A 23160-nucleotide genomic window follows, 5' to 3' on the forward strand; every position below is an offset into this window, starting at 1 on the left:
GAAAGGCAGAGAGGAACATCGATGTGAGAGAAACACATCGATTGGTTGCCTCCTGCACGCACCCCCCACCAGGGCCAAGGCCGGGGAGGAGCCTGCAACCGAGGTACGTGCCCTTGACCGGAATCGAACCCGGGACCCTTCATTCTGCAGGCCGACGCGCTCTCCACTGAGCCACACCGGCCAGGGCAAGATGTGAGTATTCTAAGTTCATAGGCTAACCTCCGTGGGAATACACAACTCGAGAGCCTCTTTTGCGACGTGCACCCTCCTGGCATGGCTGCTCCGGGCCGGCAGTGCAGAAGGGACGGTTCAAGCCCAGCTGAGCTGCTCCAGGGCCACCCTCCTCCCCACCACCCTCCACAGACCCCCTCTGCACCCTCCCCTGCGCTCATCGTCCATCCAGGCCCTCTGCACTGGGGAGGGCGGCTGGTTCTCTGGCTGCTCCCTGACTGGACCTCCCTCTCTCCAGCGGTCAGGCTCCAGGACGGGAGGGGACGCAGGGAAGCCTTGGGCCCAGAGCAGCTCCCACTGCGCACACGCGGGCCACCACTGTCCCCACCTCGTGAGGTGCAGGAGGCCTGGGTCATTCCTCCAGGCAGAGCTGGGCTCGAGGCTGACATAGGAAGGCGGGGCGAGGGCCCTCCCAGGGTAGCCCCCCCATGACCACCACAGGGGGACGGGGCCACAAAAAACTCCATCCTGAGCATTGTTTATTGCTGGGGTCCAACCCCAGCAGGTCCAGGGGTCCCTAAAGGTGTGGACGGAGTCGGCGAAGAGGGAAAGACTCAGAGGCAGTGTTCAGTTGATCAGCATGGTTGGGTTCTCTCGCCTGGTTCTGTAGCCAGGTTCTGTCTCTAGGTTCTGTGGCCAGTTTCTGTCCAGGATCTTTTGCCATGCTCTCTCCAGCGAAGTTCTTCTGTCTCTAGGTTCTGTGTCTAGGTTCTGTGTGTAGGTTCTGTGTAGGTTCTGTGTCTAGGTTCTGTGTCCTGTTGTCTTGTTACCTCTGTATTTATACCAGTTGATTCCAATCCTATCAATCTCTATTCCAAAGGTTAGGGCGTTTCTTATCTCCATTCCAGGGAGTAAAGATTATGTAGCTTAAGCATGATTGTTCGTAGTTAAAGTGATTAATTACCCGCCTGGCACTTAGTTAAGAGGTTTTATTCCCTCCCTAACTTCAGGGGAAAATCCCTACCTGGGGAAACAACCTTTCTCAGAGAGGTGACCTTGGTTAAAACACATAGTGCCAAGAAGGTGAGCAAACATATTAAGAACAGTATGCCATATATGCCAGGTCCCTTGAAAAGCAAGGATGGACCGGCTCCCGGCAGTTTATAACATTATGTATAATAGAAACAGAAGATATATTTGTATTCATTTCAGAGAGGAAAGGAGAGGGAGAGAGAGAGAGACCCGATGATGAGAGAATCATGGATCGGCTGCCTCCTGCACGCCCCCCACTGGGGATCCAGCCCGCAGCCCGGGCCTGTGCCCTGACCGGGAGCTGAACCAAGACCCGGTTCCCAGGCCGACGCTGAGCCAAGCCGGCCGGGCTATAGAATCAGACTCTCCGGTGGCTCCTTTCCCTGTGAACCCCGGATGGTGGGTGTCGTTTCCTTCACGGCACTGACGGCGCCTCTTCGCCAGCTGTGGCTCATCGAGGGGTCGCGGGTCAGGTGGAGGTGCTAGGCCTCAGGGACTCCACAGGCAGGACAACCCCTCATGGGGTGGGGAGCCTGCCCCCCAGGCCCCCCCCCCACGCCCGCTCAACACAGTTCTGTTCTCTCTCTCATTGACTTGCTTAGCAAGCATATTGTGGCCCCTGTGATTTCCCAGGGAAACGAGGAAAGTGGGCTTTACTGAAGGCAAAGCATCTGTGAAAGCAGCGGCTTAACAAGCACTCACGTGGCCTCAGGTAGGCCTGCCCCCGGCTGGCAAAGGCGCGTTTCAGATTAAACCGAGGGCGCCGTTTAGGGAACGTGGTCCTCTGTGTGTTTACATTCTGCCACTCACTCCATCGGCACTTCCGTGACACTGGCTGGGTACCCCCGCCCCAGGGCGCGCGGTCTGACTTGGCCAATAGCCGGTGCCCAGGAAGGCCAGCAGCAGCTGCCCGGCCAGCGTGGAACCGGGGGCCTGAGAGGAAGCCCGCCCCTTGAGCAGTGCCTGGTCCCAGCCCCACCCCACAGACCCTCCCGGGTCTCCCAGGGGCGCTGGGCACTCCGTCTCCTCCAGCTCATGGGTCCCCAGGGCGTTCAGAGCCCATACGAGGCCTGGCCACTGCCGCTGTGCTCCCTCTCTGGGTCTCGCTCCCTCATCTTTAAAATGGGGGTGTCGAAAAACAGTCAAAATAAATCAAGAAAATGGGGGTGTCGAACAGGGTGACCTCAGGTCTTCTTGCCCTGACATTCTGTGGGGAGGTTCCACGTCCCACTGGGCAGGGCCTGTGGAGTAACCCCCACTGAACCCTGGGCCGAGGTCCCGGCCTGTGCAGAACTGTGGGGTTTGGGGGCCCGTGGGGGCAGCCTGGGCCGGCAGCAGAGGATGCAGGGACACGGTCTAGGCAGTGGCCCGGGGCGGCCACAGCCGGGCCCCCACTTCCATTCAACTCTCCTCGTCATGCGCGGGGCCGGGCCGCCGGCGGCCTCCTGTCCGCGTGGGTGAGGGTCCTGCCCGCGGTCGGAGGCCGCGGAGGGTGTGACCTGCGTGGTTTGCTTGCAGGGTGCCTCCCGGGAAGATGGGGTACCACGGGAAATGCATCGAGACTGTGATCGAGCAGTTGGACCAGTTTAAGCCTGAGAAGGACAGTGCCGAGCAGCTCCTGGAGGCCACAGCTGCCTCCCTGCAGGTGGGTCCGCGTGGCCGGGCGCCGAGATCCCCCCCGCCGGCGACACCCAGGTAGCAGCGACCCAGGGAAGGGAGCAGCCTCGTTCCTTCTGACCCAGGCGAGGCTGGGCGCGATCCCTGTCTCCAAACGCCGGCGGGCCTGTGGGTCACCCGTCGGGGACAGACCCCCCCTCGCCCCGAGTGGCGGTCCTGTGTCCTCAGTCTTACTGTCCCCGACTGGAAACAGACAAGCCAGCCAGATGGCACCCCACACCCTGCCCCCTGTTCCAGCCCCAGGGTGTGCGGGGCCCTCAGCCAGCAGCCCTTGGCCGTAACCCCTGCTGTGCTGTGTCTGTCCGCCAACTGGCCAGGGCCCAAGGCCTTGGGGCGGCCCACCAGGGCTCTGCCCCCCTCAGGAGTCCTGCCCTTCTTCCCTGCATGGCCCACTTCATGTCCACGTGGAGATGGCTGTCTCCCAGGTCTGTCCTCGCTCCAGCTGCACCTGCCCCAGCAGCAGCCTCAGGCCTCCCCTCACAGGTCCTTCTGTCCATCTGTCAGCTGTTGGGGGCAGGTGCCTCACTGCAGGGCCCCCCCCCCCCCGGGCCTGGGGGCACTCCCTGCAGATGGAGCAGGTGCAGGAGGCCCCTTGAGCAGGGAAAGCACCGATTGTCCCCGGCCTGCGCCTCCGTCACCACCACCATCGGGGCCGCTATGGCAGACAGGTTACTGACAGTGTTTGCCTTCACTGCCAGCCGCAGCCTGGCTGTCAGCTCTGCTAACAGGGCCTGTGAGAGCTCGTGGCCCCCAAGGAGGCAGCCCCCCAGCCCCTCCCCTGCTCAGGTGTGGCCTCCGCTGCGCCCTCCTGGGGCGGGCCCTGGGTGCAACAGCAGGAAGCCTTGGGGCTGGGCAGGCGGGCAGGCATGCACATCGGGGCCGGGGAGAGAGCTCGACCCTGACCCGGTTTCCCAGGCCTAACCCCCTTCTGCAGCACAGGGCACCCCATCCTGCCGCCTGCTCCCCAGAGCCCGTCTGCAGCCCCCCAACCCCCGGGCACTCCCCTGGTTGTGGCCCCAGGCCCTGGATTCCCCTCAACCACCACTTGCTGCCATTGCTCCAGCTTTAAAATATATATATTTTTTAGTTGATTTTTTACAGAGAAGAAGGGAGAGGGATAGAGAGGTAGAAACATCAATGAGAGAGAAACATCGATCAGCTGCCTCCTGCACTCCCCCTACTGGGGATGTGCCCACAACCAAGGTACATGCCCTTGACCGGAATCGAACCTGGGACCCTTCAGTCCACAGGCCGATGCTCTGTCCACTGAGCCAAACCGGTCAGGGCATTGCTCTAGCTTTAAAAGAGCCCTCGGACCCAGTCCCTGCAGCTCTCTGACCTCAGCTGCCGGCCGCTCAGGCAGAAGCAGTCCAGCTGGTGTCCTTATTTCACAACGTGACCGCAGGTGGGGCTGTTACCAGAATCGTTGGGGATTCTTCTCCCATGACCCTGGGCGAAGGCAGCGGGCAGGTGGGCTCTGAGCAGGAGAACGGGAGGTCAGTGCCCGGCTGGCAGGGGTGACCGGCAGCCGGCAGTCGCCCAATCCAGGGGTGAGGCCGGGTGGGGAAAGGCCCAGCTCAGCCCCCAGCCAGACGGGAGGGGGGGGGTGAGGGGAGAGGTGGGCAGAGCAAGAGGGAAGGGCTCACGGTCGGTCGTATCACTGCCCTCTGGCCTCGCTGACAGGCGGGCCCAGTTAGGGGCCGGCTCCAGTGCGGGGCATGATTCAGGCCTCTCCCTGCCGCCTCCCAGCCCAGCCCCAGTGACCTCTGCTGGCCCAGCCAGGTGGACCCGGTCGGCGCCCTCTGACCTCCTCAGTCACCCCTCTTGACGGGCATGGACCTGGCCATGGGCTAAGCCTGGCACCTGGGCTGGGCGTCATTTCCTGCTGGGCTCTGCGTGTTCGGGAGCCTGGGCCCGGGGCAGCCCTGCCCAGCCTCCTGGCCTGGGGCTGATGGCTCAGGGCCTGACCTTATGAGAAACACACACTCACCTTCCCAGACGCAGGCGTGACCCGGGGAGATGGAGCAGCTGTGGTCTGAGCCTCATAGGCAGGCGCTGTCCGCGGGCGTCCACAGTCACACACCTCCACGCCGGCCCTGTGACGGCTGCTTTCTCCCCGGCCTGCTCCCCCTGCCCACCTCTAACAACGTGGATTCTGCTCAGGGGGAGCCTGGGGCCGGTGCCCTCCAGTGGGCGCTCAGCCCAGGGGTCAGGGGAACCTGACAGGGAAACTGAGGCAGAAGCCTGGTTGCAGAGACCAGAGCCAACCCAGAGCAGGACCCCCCTCCCGTGGGAGCAAGGCGTCCCCTCCCCCATCTGTTGAGCACCCAGCTGACATCTAGCAGGGAAGGGTGATCCGCCAGCGGGGGTGCTGCTGGGCGAGGGGCCTGGGCAGTGTCTGATGGGACAGGTGGTCAGATGCGTCCCAGGTCAGGTGGCATCTGAGCAAAGACCCGACGGGAGCGGGGAGCAGGCCTGCAAGAGAGAGCGTGCAGGCAGGAGGAACAGCCTTCTGGGGGTACATCCACTCGTTGGAGAAACAGGGAGGCCAGTGCAGCTGGAGTGGATGGGTGACCGGCGGGGACGCAGGGACTCGGGGCGGGGGGGAGGGGGGCGGTGTTCAGCAGCCGGCCTTGCGCTGTGAGCCTCGGGGCTCGTGTCTGGGGCTTGGGCCAGCCCGAGAACCTGGAGGCCTGCACCCCACTTCCAGGGAGTTCTTGGAACTGCCTGCCTCCCCATCCCGCCACAGGCTCTGGAATCCATACGTGGACGGGACAGCTCCATTTCAGCAACCTGCCCCTCTCCCCGCCCAGGCAGTGCCAGGGGGAGGGTCCCAGGAAGCCTCCTGTCCCCCCAGCCCTTGCTGGGGCAGTTGGTGCCAGCGCTGGGGAGACCGTGTGGCCTGGGGGGGAGGCCCAGGACAGCTGCGGCTTCTGGGCAGTTCCCAGCCCCCACCCTCCGCTGACCATCTGGTTTCAGCTGACATGGGACCCGGTTATGTTCCTGGTGGCAGCTGCCACCTGGGCGGGGTGGGGGTGGAGGGCGGGAGGCGCAGGGGGTATTTTGGGGGGGGGGTATTTTTCATTCATTCATTTGACAACTTTTACAGGAGCTTGCCCTTCTTTTATTGTGGGAAAATGCACACGACATTGACCCCCTTACCCGTCGTCGGGTGCATGGGTCAGCGGCGGCGGCACAGTCACGGTGTTGGGCGCCGTCACCGTCGCCACCCGGACTTTCCATCTTCCCAGCTGAGACTCCGTCCCGTTAAACAGGGAGGCCCCCCCCCCCGCCCCCCGCACCCTCCCCCGCCCCCGCCCCCTCTCCCCTCCTCTCCAGGGCAGCCTGTGTCTCCTCCAGAGCCTGAGCCTCCGGAAGCAGGCGTTCGTCCTGGAGGTGCTGTCCGGCTGCCTGGAGTACCGGCAGCTGCTGGCGGTCGTGGTGGACGCCTTCTACGCCCAGGACGGCCGGCTCTGCCTGTGGGCCGACTACAACCGCTTCCTGGGTAAGCGCCCGGCCTGCTCTCCCCCAGACGGTGGCGGTCCCCGCTGGGGACCCTCGCCGCCCAGGCCCAGCGGGGGGAGTCCCGATGGCACCGAGGCCCTGCGTCCCTCAGGACTGACCAGCGGAGACCCCAAGCGAGCGCGTCCCTGAGCGGGTGTGGGCGAGCGCTTTGAAACTAAGACCGTCCGTCTGGGACACGGGCCCAGCACCACTGCGTCCTGGGGACGGCTTCCGCCCGGGCACGGGGAGCTTTGGCCTTTGGTCGCGCACCGGCACCGGCAGTGCCTCCGGCTGACTCCCCGAGGTCGACGCCCCCCCACTCCCCCCCTCCACCCCCACCCCTCACCCCCGCTCGCACCCCCCCCCGCCCCCGCTCGCACCCTCCCCCATGCGCCGCCCTGTGTCCGCAGTGACCTGCTACCTGGCCACGTTCCAGCTCCAGGAGCTCGGCTTCCCGCTCTTCAGCAGCATTGTCAGGTCCCAGCCGGCGGACAAGGTGTGCAAGGTGAGCCCCGGCCCCCAGCCCCGGCTGCGCTGCCCCAGGGGCTGTCCTGTGTGCGACAGGGTCTGTGTGTCGCCCCCGTGGTGCAGAGCGCCGCCTGGTGGGCACAGCCAGCCCGGTTGGTCTGCGCCTCCCGCCCCCCACCCCCACCCCGCCCGGGTGGCAGCTGCCACCAGGAACATAACCGGGTCCCATGTCAGCTGAAACCAGACGGTCAGCGGAGGGTGGGGGCTGGGAACTGCCCAGAAGCCGCGGCTGTCCTGGGCCTCCCCCAGGCCACACGGTCTCCCCAGCGCTGGCACCAACCGCCCCAGCAAGGGCTGGGGGGACAGGAGGCTTCCCGGGACCCTCCCCCTGGCACTGCCTGGGCGGGGAGAGGGGCAGGTTGCTGAAATGGAGCTGTCCCGTCCACGTATGGATTCCAGAGCCTGTGGCGGGATGGGGAGGCAGGCAGTTCCAAGAACTCCCTGGAAGTGGGGTGCAGGGAGTGGCTGGGGCTCGGGGCCCCCCTAGTGAGCCCACCTCCAGCCGGGCTGGCCCAAGTGCCAGACACTGTGAGCAGAAGCCGTCTGGTGAGGGCAGCTCCCCCAGAGTGGGCGCCCTGGCCCAGCATGAGGGGCGGTGAGGGAGGTCTGTCCCGAGGGGCCTCCTGCCTGGCAGGCGCGCTGGTCCCTCTCCTGGTGCGTTAGCCCCACCTGCCCCTGGGCACGGACTGTCCCAGGAGGGGCGCCAGGTGTGGGTGCCGGGCCGAGCCCCCACCTCCCACTCCTCCATCAGTTCCTCAGGTTCTTCTTCAACCCCTTGAACTTGAACTCATGGGTGGAGGACGAGTGGAGCCTCGTCTATGAGAAGCAGCTAGTGGAGACCTGGACGGCCCCCCTGCTGAGGTGGGGGGCCTAGCGGGGTCTCTTCCTGCTCACGGGCGGGATGGGTTCGGGGGTTCGGAGCAGCCACGGCCGTGGTACGAGAGCGTGCAACCCAGAGACGCAGGCTGACCCCACAGCAGGCGGCCGGCTTGCAGCAGCAGGCCTGAGGCCAGGGGTGCTCTCGGGACCCTCCGAGTCGGTGGGGTGAGCACAGCCCCTTCTGCTCCAGGCCCCCCACCTGCACCCCCACCCCCACCCCCGTGAGGCAGGGCTGGGACCTGCAAGGACCTGTGGGGCTCCAGGCCTGCCCAGCCTCTTCCCACAAATTCAGGGGGCGCAGTGGGGTGCGCCTACACCTCTGTCTGGCGGCCCCAGGGCACCACTGCTGGGCCCACCACCCCACAGCTGTCTCGCTGCCTTCCCGTGCCCCATGCCAGGCCCGGGCGGCACCAGAACCCCTGGTGTGGGCAGAAGGGCCAGCACGGTGGCCTGGCCCTGCCCTTGGCCTCTGCGGGGCAGCTGCTGGGGCCTGGGTACGGCTGCCCCGGCTGCTCACCCTCCAGTAGGAGGCGGGAGCCACCTGACCCTCCTGGGACAGGCAGACCATGTGGATCAGCGTGTGTGGGAGGCCCGGGCCAGGGAAGGCGGTCGCCCTGTGGGAGGGAGAGGAGGCTCAGTCCCAGCCAGGCTGGACTCCATGCCCACCCTCAGGCCTCACCTGTGGCTGGACCTGCTGGGCCCTGAGAGCCACCTGACAGCTGCCCAGCTGTTTCCAGGTTGCCCGCCTCCCCCACCACCCATGTACAACCTTCCCTGCCTTCCCGGGACCAGCCCACCACAGACTATCCCTGCCCACCTGCTGGCCTCAGACGTGTGACTCCCTCCCTCGAGTAGCCTGGTGCTCAGGTGGGGCAGGAGCTATTCCAAACCCTGCTGCCTGCCCCAGGGAGCCCCCCAGGAGGGGAGACCAGCCAGGTGGGTGACGGGGAGCTGTGCCTGCATGGGGTGTGGGGACATGAAAGGGGGACCGGGCCTTGGGCAGCCCAGCAGGGCCCTTCCCAAAGCCCTGCTCCAGGGCACCCCACCTGGGCTCTCCCTGCCCCATTACTCCCACCTGGAGCCCTTTCCAGGGGCGGGAGCAGCCTCAGGGAGGAGCCTTTGGAACCGCCCTCCTTTCCCTCCTGGCTTCCTGCCCCTGTCACCTCCTCCAGCCCAGAGTAGCTCCCGTCCCAGCTGCAGCTCGTCCTCAGAGGCCCTAGATTCCAGCAGCGGGGTCTGCTCGGCCCTGTCCTCCCAGCTCCCCACTCCCTGTCCTCCCAGCTCCCCACTCCCTGTCCTCCCAGCTCCCCACTCCCTGTCTTCCCAGCTCCCCACTCCCTGTCCTCCCAGCTCCCCACTCCCTATCCTCCCAGCTCCCCACTCCCTATCCTCCCAGCTCCCCACTCCCTATCCTCCCAGCTCACCACTCCCTGTCCTCCCAGCTCCCCACTTCCCTGTCCTCCCAGCTCCCCACTCCCTGTGCTCCCAGCTCCCCACTCCCTGTCCTCCCCAGCTCCCCACTCCCTATCCTCCCAGCTCCCCACTCCCTGTCCTCCCAGCTCCCCACTCCCTGTCCTCCCAGCTCCCCACTCCCTGTCCTCCCAGCTCCCCACTCCCTGATCCTCCCAGCTCCCCACTCCCTGTCCTCCAAGCTCCCCACTCCCTATCCTCCCAGCTCCCCACTCCCTGTCCTCCCAGCTCCCCACTCCCTGTCCTCCCAGCTCCCCACTCCCTGTCCTCCCAGCTCCCCACTCCCTGTCCTCCCAGCTCCCCACTCCCTATCCTCCAGCTCCCCACTCCCTGTCCTCCCAGCTCCCCACTCCCTGTCCTCCCAGCTCCCCACTCCCTATCCTCCCAGCTCCCCACTCCCTGTCCTCCCAGCTCCCCACTCCCTGTCCTCCAGCTCCCCTCAGCTCCACTCCTGTCCTCCCAGCTCCCCACTCCCTGTCCTCCCAGCTCCCCACTCCCTGTCCTCCCAGCTCCCCACTCCCTGTCCTCCCAGCTCCCCACTCCCTATCCTCCCAGCTCCCCACTCCCTGTCCTCCCAGCTCCCCACTCCCTGTCCTCCCAGCTCCCCACTCCCTGTCCTCCCAGCTCCCCACTCCCTGTCCTCCCAGCTCCCCACTCCCTGTCCTCCCAGCTCCCCACTCCCTGTCCTCCCAGCTCCCCACTCCCTGTCCTCCCAGCTCCCCACTTCCCTGTCCTCCCAGCTCCCCACTCCCTGTCCTCCCAGCTCCCCACTCCCTGTCCTCCCAGCTCCCCACTCCCTGTCCTCCCAGCTCCCCACTCCCTGTCCTCCCATCCCTGTCCTCCCAGCTCCCCACTCCCTGTCCTCCCAGCTCCCCACTCCCTATCCTCCCAGCTCCCACTCCTCCTCCCAGCTCCCACTCCTGTCCTCCCAGCCCCCACTCCCTGTCTTCCCAGCTCCCCATCCCTGTCCTCCCAGCTCCCCACTCCCTGTCCTCCCAGCTCCCCACTTCCCTGTCCTCCCAGCTCCCCACTCCCTGTCCTCCCAGCTCCCCACTTCCCTGTCCTCCCAGCTCCCCACTTCCCTGTCCTCCCCAGCTCCCCACTCCCTGTCTTCCAGCTCCCCACTCCCTGTCCTCCCAGCTCCCCACTCCCTATCCTCCCAGCTCCCCACTCCCTATCCTCCCAGCTCCCCACTCCCTGTCCTCCCAGCTCCCCACTTCCCTGTCCTCCCAGCTCCCCACTCCCTGTCCTCCAGCTCCCTGTCCTCCCAGCTCCCCACTTCCCTAAGACAGCGAAGTCACGGGCCTCAGTTTCCTTATCTGTCCCAACACACTGCTCTGCAAGACTTGGTGCGGGTGGTACAGCACCCGCCCAGCAGTAGGCACTCAGGGAAGAGTGGCTGCCAGTTCCACTGTCACCCACACCCTGAGGCCGAGCCAAGCTCTCAGGGACCCTTCAGGTCTCGAGGGCCCCACTGCCAGCCTGCTCAGGAGGAGCCTCCACAGCCATTCCCACCTTTGCATTCAAGATGGCAGCCAGACGTCCAGGGACTCATCAACCAGCTGGAGGGGGCGGTGGCCATTCATCCCCCTCCTTCAAAGCCCAAGGTCACCAAGCCCAAGAAGTTCAACCTGACTGTCCCCAAGCCCCGAGCCATTCCAATGCCTGAGCCTGTCCCTGTCGTGGCCAAGCCAAAACCAGTAAGTGCCAGCATTTGCAGTGGGCACAGGCCGTCCAGGCTGGGAGAGTGGGTCCTGTGGGCCAGTGGGGGCTGGGCTCCTCCCAGAGCCAGGGTTACTGACCCAGACCAGAAAAGGAGCATTCGATGGTGGCTACAAGGATGGATGGATGGATGGATGGATGAATGGATGGATGGATGGATGATGGATGATGAATGGATGGATGGATGATGGATGGATGATGGATGGATGGATGGATGATGGATGGATGGATGGATGGATGGATGGATGATGGATGATGGATGGATGGATGGATGGATGATGAATGGATGGATGGATGATGGATGGATGATGAATAGATGGATGGATGATGGATGGATGGATGGATGGATGGATGATGGATTGATGGATGATGGATGGATGGATGGATGGATGGATGGATGATCCATGGATGGATGGATGATCCATGGATGGATGGATGATGGATGGATGGATGGATGGATGATCCATGGATGGATGGATGGATGGATGGATGGATGATCCATGGATGGATGGATGATCCATGGATGGATGGATGATGGATGGATGGATGGATGGATGGATGGATGGATGGATGATCCATGGATGGATGGATGATCCATGGATGGATGGATGATGGATGGATGGATGGATGGATGGATGGATGATGAATAGATGGATGGATGATGGATGGATTGATGATAGATGGGTGGACGGATGAATGATGGATGGATCGATGATGGATGGATGGATGATCCATGGATGGATGGATGATGGATGGATGATGGATGATGGATGGATGGATGATGGATGGATGGATGGATGGATGATGGATGATGGATGATGGATGATGGATGATGGATGGATGGATGGATGGATGGATGATGAATAGGTGGATGGATGATGGATGGATCGATGATGGATGGGTGGATGGATGGATGATCATGGATGGATGGATGATGGATGATGGATGGATGATGGATGGATTGATGATAGATGGGTGGACGGATGAATGATGGATGGATCGATGATGGATGGATGGATGATCCATGGATGGATGGATGATGGATGGATTGATGATAGATGGGTGGACGGATGAATGATGGATGGATCGATGATGGATGGATGGATGATCCATGGAAGGATGGATGATGGATGGATGATGGATGATGGATGGATGGATGATGGATGGATGGATGGATGGATGATGGATGATGGATGGATGGATGATGGATGGATGGATGGATGGATGATGGATGGATGGATGGATGATGAATAGGTGGATGGATGATGGATGGATCGATGATGGATGGGTGGATGGATGGATGATCATGGATGGATGGATGATGGATGATGGATGGATGATGGATGATGGATGGATGATGGATGATGGATGGATGATGGATGGATGGATGGATGGATGATGGATGATGGATGGATGGATGATGGATGGATGGATGGATGGATGGATGATGAATAGGTGGATGGATGATGGATGGATCGATGATGGATGGGTGGATTGGTGGGTGGACAAATGATCAGCGGCCTGTTGCTGAGCAAGCCCACAGTCACCCTATGGGTAGAATCCACGTTTCTGGCCCCAGATCCCCAGGCTCCGTGTTTACCTCTGGTCATCTTCCAGCTGCACCTCCCCTTTGCCTGGCCCCTGGTGGCCCCCCATGCCCCACCCCGACCCTCAGTTGTGTGTGTGCCTCTCGGCCTGGACTGTGAGATGCTGGCGGCCAGCCATCTCCCCTGGGGTCCCTGGCGGCTGTGCTGGAGCCACAGGCTCGCCTCCCCGCAGCTCCCTGCCCTGTTCCGTGCCCGGGCCCCTCTTCCCCTCCTGGGTGAGGGCCTGCTCCGGCTCACTCACCGCTCAGCAGTGTGTATGGGCGCCCGAGTGTGCCAGGCCCTGCCTCCACGGAGCATTCCCTCCAGGGGCGGGGGAGGGTGGACTCAGAGAGCCAATAGGACAAGTCAGGCACATGGTGTGCTGGCTGGCGGCAGTGCCGAGGGAAGGCCATCCCGGGGAAGCGGGTGAGAAGCTGGGGGGAGCTGTCCGTTGGGAGTGTGCAGCTGGGACAGGCCTCCCGAGATGGGGGGGGGGGGGAGTGGGCAGTGAGCCATGGCCTCTCGGGAAGAGCATTGCAGAAGGAGGCAGCACAGACACAGGCCCTGGGGCAGAGCCTCCCTCCCACACGGGAGGCAAGAGGGGAAGGAGGGACGGGAGAGGACTGGGGGCAGCCAGGACACACCCCGAGGCAGGCTCCTGGTCCATCTGACTGCGCGGCAAAGGCGAGGGTGAGAGGTGGTGGCTGGAATCTTGAAGCATCCGACTGCTTTTGCGATGGTGCTGGAGACAGAGAGGTGCTGGGGGCCAAGGAGGAGGACCCCGAGACCAAGGGGGCCGGAATGGGCCGCATCAGGGTCAGGCTGGGGAGGGGTGTGGGGGGAGGGGGAGGTTGGAGGTTTGGACAGGACACAGAGTCAGAGGCTGGAGTCCGGGGCCTCTGGGCGGCTCCGCCCTGCCCGCCTTGGGCGCTGAGGGTCCTGTGGCTGGTCTTGGGCTGCCCTGCTCTCTCTGTGTCCGTGCTGGGCCCCTGCCCTGCGCCAGCCGCTCATGGGGCCCATGACACTCCTGGCCTCGCCTACCACCCCACCCTGTCAGGAGTCCTCTGCCTGTCTGTCCGGGCCCAGGGGCCTGGGCCACCTTCCTTCCTGCTGCCGGCCTGTCCTTCCCTCCCCAGATGACCGCCAGCACCCACAGTCCCAGCCTAGCTCCAAGGCCTCCCTTCCAGCCCCCCTCTCCTGGGTGGGGACCACAGCCGACCCTCACCCACCACCCGGGGCCCCGCCCATCCGCACACTCTCAACTGCAGGCTCTGACCGTGGCTTTTCCTTCCCCCACCCACCAGGTCCCCAGGAGCACCTACCAGTCACCCAGGGAGCCGCAGGTGCTGGAAATGACCAAGAGTTATAATCGCCGAAAGGCGGAGGTGAGCAGCCACAGGGGACCCCAGCCTTCCTGGAGAGGCAGAGAGAAGGAGGAGAAGGAGGAGGAGGAGGAGGAGGAGGAGGAGGAGGAGGAGGAGGAGGAGAAGGAAGGGGTGAGGGAGCAGGAGGAGGAAGGGGAGGAGGAAGAGAAGGAGAAGGAGGAAGAGAAAGAGAAGGAGGAAGTGAAGTAGGAGGAGGAAGGGGAGAGGGAGCAGGAGGAGGAGGAGAGGGAGGAGAGGGAGGAGGGAGCTGGCGCCTTCATCCCTTGGGCCATGCACAGGGTGGTGGCCAGTGGGGCTGAGCCGCTTGTTGGCCCCCCAGGAGCTGCTGCTGAAGGCGAACCTGGATGAGATGCGCTGTGCGATGCCCTGGGCCCGCAGGGAGCCCCCCGTGCAGGTGACACCCTGCCCCTCAGGGGCATTTTCTCAGGCCTAGGAAAATGGCGCCACTATGAGGCACTGTGCGTCCTTCCGGCTCAGGCCCCGCTCAGACCGAGGGCCAGGCGCCCAGTGCCAGGCCAGGCGGATGCAGCTCTGTGGGCGGAGAGACGGGTCCGGAGCCACGGGAGCCTCTGGCCGGTCCCTCTGGGTGTGGCCCAGTGCCCACACTCGGCATTTACCACTCCCTTAAGGAGAGAGGGACAGGGCAGGACAAGGAGGGCGCGTGGCCCCTGGATGCTGTGGGTGCTGGCCCAGCCCCTGCCGCGCACCCTGCGAACCCCTGCAGTCGGGGCAGGTGGGGGGATGGGCACGCAGCACCCAGCAGGCCCCAAAGGGTGTGATCACTGGTTCCCAGGGGCCTTTGCCAGCTGCTACCCGCTGTGGCTTGTGGTGCCACCGCACAGGCCCTGGGGCAGCCCTGGAGCCGCTGGGGGGATGAACCTGGGTCGGGGCCAAGCCCCCTTGACAGAACCGTGGTCCCCGGTCCAGCAGGCCCTGCACCCTCCCTGGTCCTCCCGGGCAGCCCTGTGCCCCACAGGCTTGGGGCGGCCTTACAGGACAGAAGTGCTGCCCCGGGGTTTGGGGGAGCTCGTGTGCAGGGCAGGCCTCCCAGAATGCGCGGGGCGGGGGTGGGGGGGATGTCCTGCGGACTCTGGTGCCAGCCCCCCCCCCCCCCCAGGACTCCAAGAAGCTGCGACTGCAGTGCCCTTCCCTGATCCGCCAAAGTCCGAAGCTGACCTTCTACAAGGTGAGGGCTGCTCCTGGCTGGCCGGTGGGTGTGGGGTCCCCGAGCCCCCACCTCGCGCCTGTTCTGCCGCCTGGGGCTGGAGGGCCAGAGCAGAGGCTGTGAGCACAGCCCTCCTGTCCCCACAGAGGGAAGTACTTGGGTGGGGGCAGAGGTGGGGGCCGGAGGGCAGGGCCCTGGCTGCCCCTCAGGCACCCCATCACAGCCCACCCCTCCGCCTGCAGCCCAACGAGGTCCCGGTGAAGCTGAACACGACGGCCATCCTGCGGGAAGAGGCCCTGTACCAGCGGCAGGTGGAGAAGGAGCTGCAGAGGTGGGGGCAGGAGGAGGAGGGCAGGCCGAGGGGGGGCCCAGCAGGCTGATGTCGGGGTCACAGAGGCACCCTAGAAAGACCATCTCGGCTCAGTGAGGGAGACGCTCTGGGTGGAGCAGGCTCAGGAGGCAGCGGCCCAGCCCGGACCAGCCTGAGGGTCACTGCCTCCCCGGCCCCTTCCGGGAGCCCCTCCCCTGAACCATCAGCCGCAGCCCCTGTTCTTGCCCCAGACGCGGGGCTGTGGGTGGGAGTGTGGGTGAGAGACAGAGGTGGACAGAGGGATGGTGCCGGACAGACAGGTGAGTAGAGAGGAGATGGAGGGGGGTGGGAAGATGTGGGTGGAGGGCGGTGCCCGGGGGGGCAGGCGGGCGGGGTGCAGGTGGCCCGGCTGCTGGGTGCAGAGCAGCCCACGCCACGAGGGCCGGTGTCCACGGGAACCCGCGGCCGCCCTGTGGCCGGAGCGGGCCCCGGCCGCGAGGACCCTGAGCCGCCTCTCCTGCACAGGGTGGACAGGCTCATGGACGGGGCCGGGGACTTCTCCGACTTCCTCGAGTGGCAGCAGAAGATGCAGGCGAAGGACCTGGAGGAGCAGCGGGCGGCGGGCGCATGCCGGCGGCTGCAGGGGCAGCTCAGCCGCGAGGAGGCCGCGCTGGCCCGGCAGCAGCTGCTGCAGCAGAACCAGCACAGGGCGGCCCAGAAGAAGGAGGAGGTGAGGGCGCTGGCCTGGCCGCCACCCAGGACCCGGGGCTCTGCCGGCAGTGGGCTGCGCCTGTGGTCATGGGCTCACAGCTGGCCCTGAGTCATTTTTCCCTGCGGCCTCTCTCAGCCCCTGGCCGTGTCCTCTCTCAGCCCCTGGCCGTGTCCACGCTCAGCCCCTGGCCGTGTCCCCTCTCAGCCCCTGGCCGTGTCCCCGCTCAGCCCCTGGCCGTGTCCCCTCTCAGCCCCTGGCCGTGTCCCCACTCAGCCCCTGGCCGTGTCCCCGCTCAGCCCCTGGCCATGTTCCTGCCCCCGCTCAACAGCCCCCCAGACCCCGGGACACGGGTCGGCAGGGGCTGTGACCGGCCCTGTCCCAGCAGATGGCGGAGCTGATGCAGCGCTGCACGCAGAGGCGCCTGCAGGAGCAGCGGTCTGCGAAGGAGCGGGTGGAGCAGGCGATGGAGGAGCAGAAGAACATCAAGGCCGCGCAGATGAAGCTCCTGAGGGACCGGCGCCAGGCAGGTAGGCGGGGCCTGAGGTGCTGGCCAGCGAGGGCCAAGGTCCTGGAGGGCGGCCCCTGCCCAGCCGCTTGGGGCCCTGAGCAGCCCCTCGGCCCCAGCCCAGGCGGTGACCGCGGAGACGCTGGCCCTGCACCAGCAGCGCGCTGAGGCCGCCCGGGAGGAGCAGCAGCGGCGCTGTGAGCTCATCGCCCACCTGCGGGCCATGGAGACACAGCCCACGCGCAGGGGCAAACTCGTGGACCTGACCCAGGTGGGTGCGCAGCCCCGGGGGCTCCCCATGTCTCCCTGTGCCTGGCATTGCCGTGGAGGGCGTGCCCACGATGCCCACCTCCACCCAAGCCGAGCTCCACTCGTGCCCACCGCGCTGGAGGCCGGGGGCTGGAAAAGAGGTCACAGTCCTGTCGGGGGCACCTAGATGACCCCTGAGGACGGGGCCAGGGCTCCCGGGTGTGGACAGGGTGGGCTTCCCCTTGCTGCACGTTCAGGGAGGCCCAGGACTCCCCAGGAGGGAGGGCGGTGCAGGGAGAGGTGGGCACAAAGGCCGGACCTTGCAGCCGGGGAGCCTGTGTGCAAAGCTCGGCCGCAGGCCAGGGTGAGGCGGGCAGGCTGGGCCCTGGCTGGGCGGCACTGTGAGCTCCATTGGGGCTGTGATGTGCAGTCACCCCGGGGGCTCTTGGGCTGCAGAGGGCCCGGGCTGGAGAAGCCACCGGATGGCGGACATGCCCACAGACTCCACTGGGCAGAGGGGAGGCGGGGCCTGGGTGAGGGGCCAGGCCCATGGAAGGCGGGCGGGGCATCCGGAGGAGCAGAGCAGGGCCAGGCTCAGGAGCCGCTGGGCAGCTGAGCTGCTGGCCAAGGCTCTGGCCCGGTGGGGCCCCCGCCCGCCCCCAGATCCCGGGGCACGGCCTGGAAGGGGAGATGTCGGTCGTGGAGCTGCGAGAGCGGCTGGCCCTGCTCAAGGAGGCCCAGCAGCGCCAGGAGGAGGAGAAGCGAGACCAGATCATCCAGGGCAAGCGCGCCCGGAGCCGGGAGCTGCAGGAGGCGCTGGAGCGGATCTCGCTGTGCCGCGCGGCCATGGGGAGGTCTGCGGCCTTGAGGTGGGTGCGCTAAGCCCCCCCAACACACACACACACACACACACACACACACACACACACACACACACACACACACGGCCGGGGCAGTGCCTCCGCCCCTGCTGTTCTATCAGCTGAGGAGCCTCAGGCACAGAGAAGGTGAGGAGATCACCCGGTGATGGTGCGACGCCCGTGACCTAGATCCGGTCCTTTCGCATCTGGGTCATGGTCCGACCTGTGCCGAGGGACCCGGCCAGCGAGCCGGCTCCGCCTTCCTCTGCAGAACCGTCTGGAAGTACTGCAGGCGGCTGACACTTTGTCCTGAGCACTTTGGTGCGTGTCTTCTGAAAAAGCGCCATTGGCCTGCATAGCGCAGCGCATGGCCCAGCCAGGAAGGCTAACGGGTGCCCCTGAGTCTGCCACCCTGTGTTCCGTGGCCGGGGTCCTGAGTTGTTTGCGGAACTTTTCCCTTTGAAACATCGACAGCATGGGATTGTGAGCGTCCTGTTCCCCCTCCCCTCTCCCCAGAGCATGTGCGGGACCCCTTTTCGTTCATTTGGGGAGCCCTGCGGTGACTGTCCCAGCTCCACGTGGCTGTCCATGGCATTCGGTCAGGCAGTGGCTGGCGTCAGCCCCGGGATGGGCTGGCCTTTGGGCCCTGTCCTGACCCGTGGGGAAGCCAGGCTGCCCAGGGGAGGTGGAGGTGGCACCCAGCTCTGTCAGAGCACAGCCAGCTCAGGGGCTGGCACACACAGCTCCAGAGGGGGTGTCTGAGCGTAGCTGGGCGGGGTGGGCAGACGGAAGGACAGCGCAGATCTAGTGCTGTGGTCCCGAGTGTCTGTGGCCCCGGTTATGACTCGAGGAGGCCTGGGACGGCGCTGCAGCTCCCCAAGGCGGTGTGCGCAGGGAGACCTCGCCCTCCCAACTGCCCTGACAGCCCCCCAAGTACAGTCTGGTTAGCGTTGGGCCGCGTGTCTTCTCCTCCCACCTGGGCCGGCAACAGGGCGGCTTAGCAGGGGCCTTACCCACCAGTGATGGAGTGATAGGTAGGTTGGAGGCGTCCAAACCTGCTAACTAATGCCATGGGGTTGGCTCCCCACAGCTCCTGGAGCCGCCTGCGTGGAGCCAACCCCATGGCATTAGTTCATTAGGGGCGTTTTATTTATTTATTTAAAGATACTTTTATTGATTCCAGAGAGGAAGGGAGAGGGAGAGAGAGAGAAACATCAATGATGAGAGAGAATCATTCATCAGCTGCCTCCCCCACGCCCCCCACTGGGGATCAAGCCAGCAACCCCGGCATGTGCTCTGACCGGGAATAGAACCGTGACCTCCTGGTTCATAAGTCGACCTCAACCACCGAGCCCACGCTGGCTGGACGTTTGGGGTGTGTTAGTGGGCGGTCCGGCTGCAGGCAGCCAGGCAGCAGGGTGGCTGCGGGAACCGCACCTGCCAAGGCCCGGGGGCTGTGATGTGCCCTTAAAGGCAGCGGTTCTCAACCTGTGGGTCGCGACCCCTTTGGCGGTCGAACGACCCTTTCACAGGGGTCGCCTAAGACCATCCTGCATATCAGATATTTACATGACGATTCATCACAGTAGCAACATGACAGTGATGAAGTAGCAACGAAAATAATTTTATGGTTGGGTCACAACATGAGGAACTGTATTTAAAGGGCCAGAAGGTTGAGAACCACTGCTATAAGGCTTCTCACTTCAAGAGGAAAGTGGCCTGGACGGTGCGGAAAGGTTGGCAGAGACAGCACCAAGTCCCAGGTGTTGCTTCTAGGGAATTGGGGCGGGGGGGGGGGGGGCACAAGGTAAAGGGGAGCGCTCCCTTTACCCCAAATACACACGGTGCATGCATATGGGATGCTTTCCTCAAATGTTAGCAAAAAGGTGGAGGCCCTGGCCGTGCCTCTCCCCGCCCTCCACTCCTTCAGCCCCTGCTAAGGCCCCTGTCGCACGCCCAGGGGGCAGGAGAAGACCCCGGAGGCCCAGGCCACACCGTCCCAGGACGAGCGCGTGCAGGAGCTGCAGCGCCGGATGGAGGAGGTGGCGGAGCGCCGCAGGCAGGCGGCCCAGCCTACGGTGCCGGCCTCGCGGGCCGCGCGCCCCAAGCCGCGGGTGAGCCCGGACCGGCCGACCCGGGGAGGGCGGGGGGCGGAGGGGCGCCGGGGACTGAGCCGACCCTCTCCCCCCTTCCCCTCCTCCCGCGGCATCAGGCGCAGCTGGAGGCGCAGCACTGGCTGAGGCTGGAGCAGAGCCGCGAGCGCAGGCTGCGGGCGCTGCAGCAGGGGAGCTCGGCCTGCGGGCCCGCCAGCCGCCTGGAGGCCGCCTGAGCCGGGGGAGCGCGCCCCTGCACCCCGAGACCCCGCGTCGCCTGAGCGGGGCCAGAGCGTCCCTGCACCCGAGATCCCCGCGTAATAAAGCGTGCGACCCGCCTGTGCGCCTCCTCTGGCTCTGCCGCCCCCTCCGCCCCGCCCAGGCTCCACCTGCCCCGAGTGGCGCTGCCAGCCCGAACGCCGGACGCGGGATGGAGACACCCTGATGCCAATGGAGTATCGGCTCTTTGTTTGGAATCCAGTCAACCCGCCCGTATTTTTTTTTTTTTTCAAATATATTTTATTGATTTTTCACAGAGAGGAAGGGAGAGCGATAGAGAGAGTTAGAAACATTGATCAGCTGCCTCTTGCACATCCCCCACCAGGGAAGTGCCCGAAACCCAGGCACATGCCCTTGACCGGAATCGAACCCGGGACCTCTCAGTCCGCAGGCTGACGCTCTATCCACTGAGCCAAACCGGGTTTCGGCAACCTGCCCGCCCGTATTTGATGTGCTAAACGAGGCCACCTTCCCTTCCCTGCCCCCATCATGCCCTGCTTCCCGGCCTCTGGCACCAGAACCCCCTCTGACGTAGAAACCTGCCACCTGCACAGTGTCCAGAGTCCAGTGGCTTAATCCGGACCCGAAGACTGGGTGTGTGATTGTGTTTGGTCAGAGAAGTGGCCAGGGTTCTTGAGCCGCTGGGAACTGGCCCTTCTCATGTAAACCTAACAGCAATGGGAGGTCGGGTGGGGTGGGACTTGTCCCCCATCCCTATTCAGTGGGTGAACCCTGGTGCCGAGAGGTGAGGTGACATGGCCCAGAACCAGGGCCCAAAGCTAAGCACTGCCCATCCCCTCAGCATCACCCAAGGTTGAGCCGCTGGGCTCCTGCCTGCCGGGGACAGGGATGGATTCGTTCTCCTGGGTCCTGGGTCCCAGCCCCAGGCTGGAGAGGGGGTGGCCTTGGGAACAGGCTGGCTAAGCTGCCACTCCCAGGAAGGAGACAGGGGGCAAGCCCACGGCGCGGGGCCCGGAGACTGCCAGGTGGGCAGAGGTTCAGGAGAGAGACCCCAACCCCCCACCCTGCTTGGGTCTGCAGAGATGACACCTCAGAGGGGGAGGCTGGACCCCAGGACATTCGTCAGGAAGGTAGGTAACTCCAAGTGACAAGAGCAAAAAGAACAGAGTTCTCCCACAGTATTCTGAACTGCGTTAGAACCCCAGGACTTGCCCACAACCCAGACTGGTAAAGAGAGGAATTTCCCACCTCCCTGTCCAATTAGAGCTGGGAGCCCTGCCAGTGTGGCTCAGTGGTTGAGTGTCCAGCTATGAACCAGATGGTCACGGTGGTCACGGTTGGATTCCAGGTCAGGGCACATGCCCAGGTTGTGGGCTGGAGTCCCAGCAGGAGGCATGCAGGAGGCAGCCGCTCAATGATGCTCTCTCATCACTGATGTTTCTTTTTTTAAAAATCCTCACCTGAGGATATTTTTCCATTGATTTTTAGAGAGTGAAAGAAAGACAGAAATATCGATGTGAGAAAAACACATCGATTGGTTGCCTCCTGCACATGCCCTGACCAGGGCCCTGGCTGGTGTTAATGTAAAAACCATTGAAACCTGTAAAGAACTTTTGTGAGTTTACAACATATGCCGGGAAGCAGAACCTCAACGAATTGAGATAATGCTCCGGAGAATGGCGGGGTTACATCTGTATTAATACATTTGCAATCAAAGGAGGGACATAGGTGGGTTACATGGAATTCATTGGTGACAGATTAAGGAGGAGGGATAAAGCAAAGCGAGGAAACCCCTGGGATTGGATAAAAAGTAAAATGATGGACACATACTTAGGTGGGCGCAGGAACAATTAACATGATAATGAAGGAATTGGTGGTCTCTGTCCTGGCGCCCAGCACATTTGGTTGTGCCCCAGGGGCTCCAGAAAAAGGGAAGTTACAAGTTACCCAGACATTTCAAGGGTGTGTTATCATAGATGCAAAAAGACAGACAGGCTCAGTTAAGGTAAAGGTTGACCTCGTCTGTGAAGATACTGGCCCAGGACGTAACTGCCCACCATCACTGCTTTTAGTTAAAGTTTAATTTCAGACCATCCTTTGTGGTGACTCTAGGTCTCTGAGTTTGCAAGTCTGCCATGCAGGCCTCCCCTGAGCCGGTCTGGTCAGCATGTGGCCCCACTGGGGAGGAGCCTGCAACCAAGGTACTTGCCCTTGACAGGGATCGAACCTGGGACCCTTCAGTCCGCAGGTCGAAGCTCTAACCACTGAACCAAACCGGCTAGGGCTCATTATTGATGTTTCTCTCTCCCTTCCCTTCTGAAATCAATAAAATATACATTTCTTAAATTAGAGCTGGGAGATTAAATTTCATTTAGAGAAATAAGCATGGCATTTCTTGTATTCTGTGTGTGTCTCAAACCCATTTCATTTGATAGCAAGGAAATACATTGATGATGACCTGTCCAGGGAGGCCCTCGGGAGATCCAGGAGATTCAAAGGGGAATCATTAGCTCCCAGAACTGGCAATCCAAAGGCGGGTGGAGGCAGGGCATGCCTGGTCCAGGCGCTGTCTCCACACTAAGCAGCCCCAGCCTGCAGAGGAAGAAGGGCCGCCTCTTCCTGGCGCTGCCCTAGTCTGGGTCGAGCGCCTCCTCCGGGTTCCGGCAGGTAGGCCGGGCTGTGCTGCTCAGGGTCTAGCGCCACAGGGAGACTCCGGCCCAGGGCACCCTGGAGGGGCTGCGGACCCAGGCCCACTTTCCCCCGGGAACATAGTTCACAAAGGCCTCTCCAATAGGGGAGGAAGCGGAGGCCGGGAGAGGGGCGGATTAGGTCGGGTACCAGAGAGCGTAAGGGCCGCATGCCCCACAGTCCCGCTCCCCGCCGCCCGTCCGCCGTTCTACCCCCGCAGACCACAACTCCCGGGAGGCCTTGCGGGCGAGCGAGGGGCACCGGCCGCGTATCTCGCGCGAGGAGATGGGAGCTTGAGCTCGCGAGACTGAGCGGGGCCGGAAGCCGCGTTTCAAAGCGGTAATAGACGGTTATCTCTTCCAATAGCATTGAAAATATACCCCC

The 23160-nt window shown here is 63.8% G+C and overlaps 1 protein-coding gene across 1 annotated transcript; it reads left to right on the forward strand.

Moving 5' to 3' along the window:
* The first annotated feature begins 2736 nt into the window (after window positions 1-2736).
* CFAP99 (cilia and flagella associated protein 99) lies at window positions 2737-20222 on the forward strand. The gene is made up of 15 exons (XM_036297404.1): window positions 2737-2848; window positions 6241-6385; window positions 6795-6889; window positions 7664-7773; window positions 10790-10961; window positions 13874-13954; window positions 14274-14348; window positions 15072-15140; window positions 15362-15450; window positions 15955-16159; window positions 16527-16668; window positions 16766-16917; window positions 17559-17764; window positions 19716-19869; window positions 19968-20222. The coding sequence occupies exons 1-15, from the start codon at window positions 2738-2740 to the stop codon at window positions 20082-20084; spliced, it is 1923 nt and encodes a 640-aa protein (XP_036153297.1). The 5' UTR covers window position 2737; the 3' UTR covers window positions 20085-20222.
* Window positions 20223-23160: the final 2938 nt, after the last annotated feature.

The sequence above is a fragment of the Myotis myotis genome, unplaced genomic scaffold, assembly GCF_014108235.1.
Source record: "Myotis myotis isolate mMyoMyo1 unplaced genomic scaffold, mMyoMyo1.p scaffold_m19_p_1, whole genome shotgun sequence".
Lineage (NCBI taxonomy): Eukaryota > Metazoa > Chordata > Mammalia > Chiroptera > Vespertilionidae > Myotis > Myotis myotis.

Excerpts from the sequence above, each read along its gene's own strand:
- CFAP99 (XM_036297404.1), top strand. The coding sequence starts at position 2,738 with ATGGGGTACCACGGGAAATGCATCGAGACTGTGATCGAGCAGTTGGAC. Across the intron at positions 7,774-10,789 it reads TGGACGGCCCCCCTGCTGAG|ATGGCAGCCAGACGTCCAGG; the intron begins GTGGGGGGCCTA and ends TTTGCATTCAAG. Across the intron at positions 13,955-14,273 it reads ATAATCGCCGAAAGGCGGAG|GAGCTGCTGCTGAAGGCGAA; the intron begins GTGAGCAGCCAC and ends TTGGCCCCCCAG.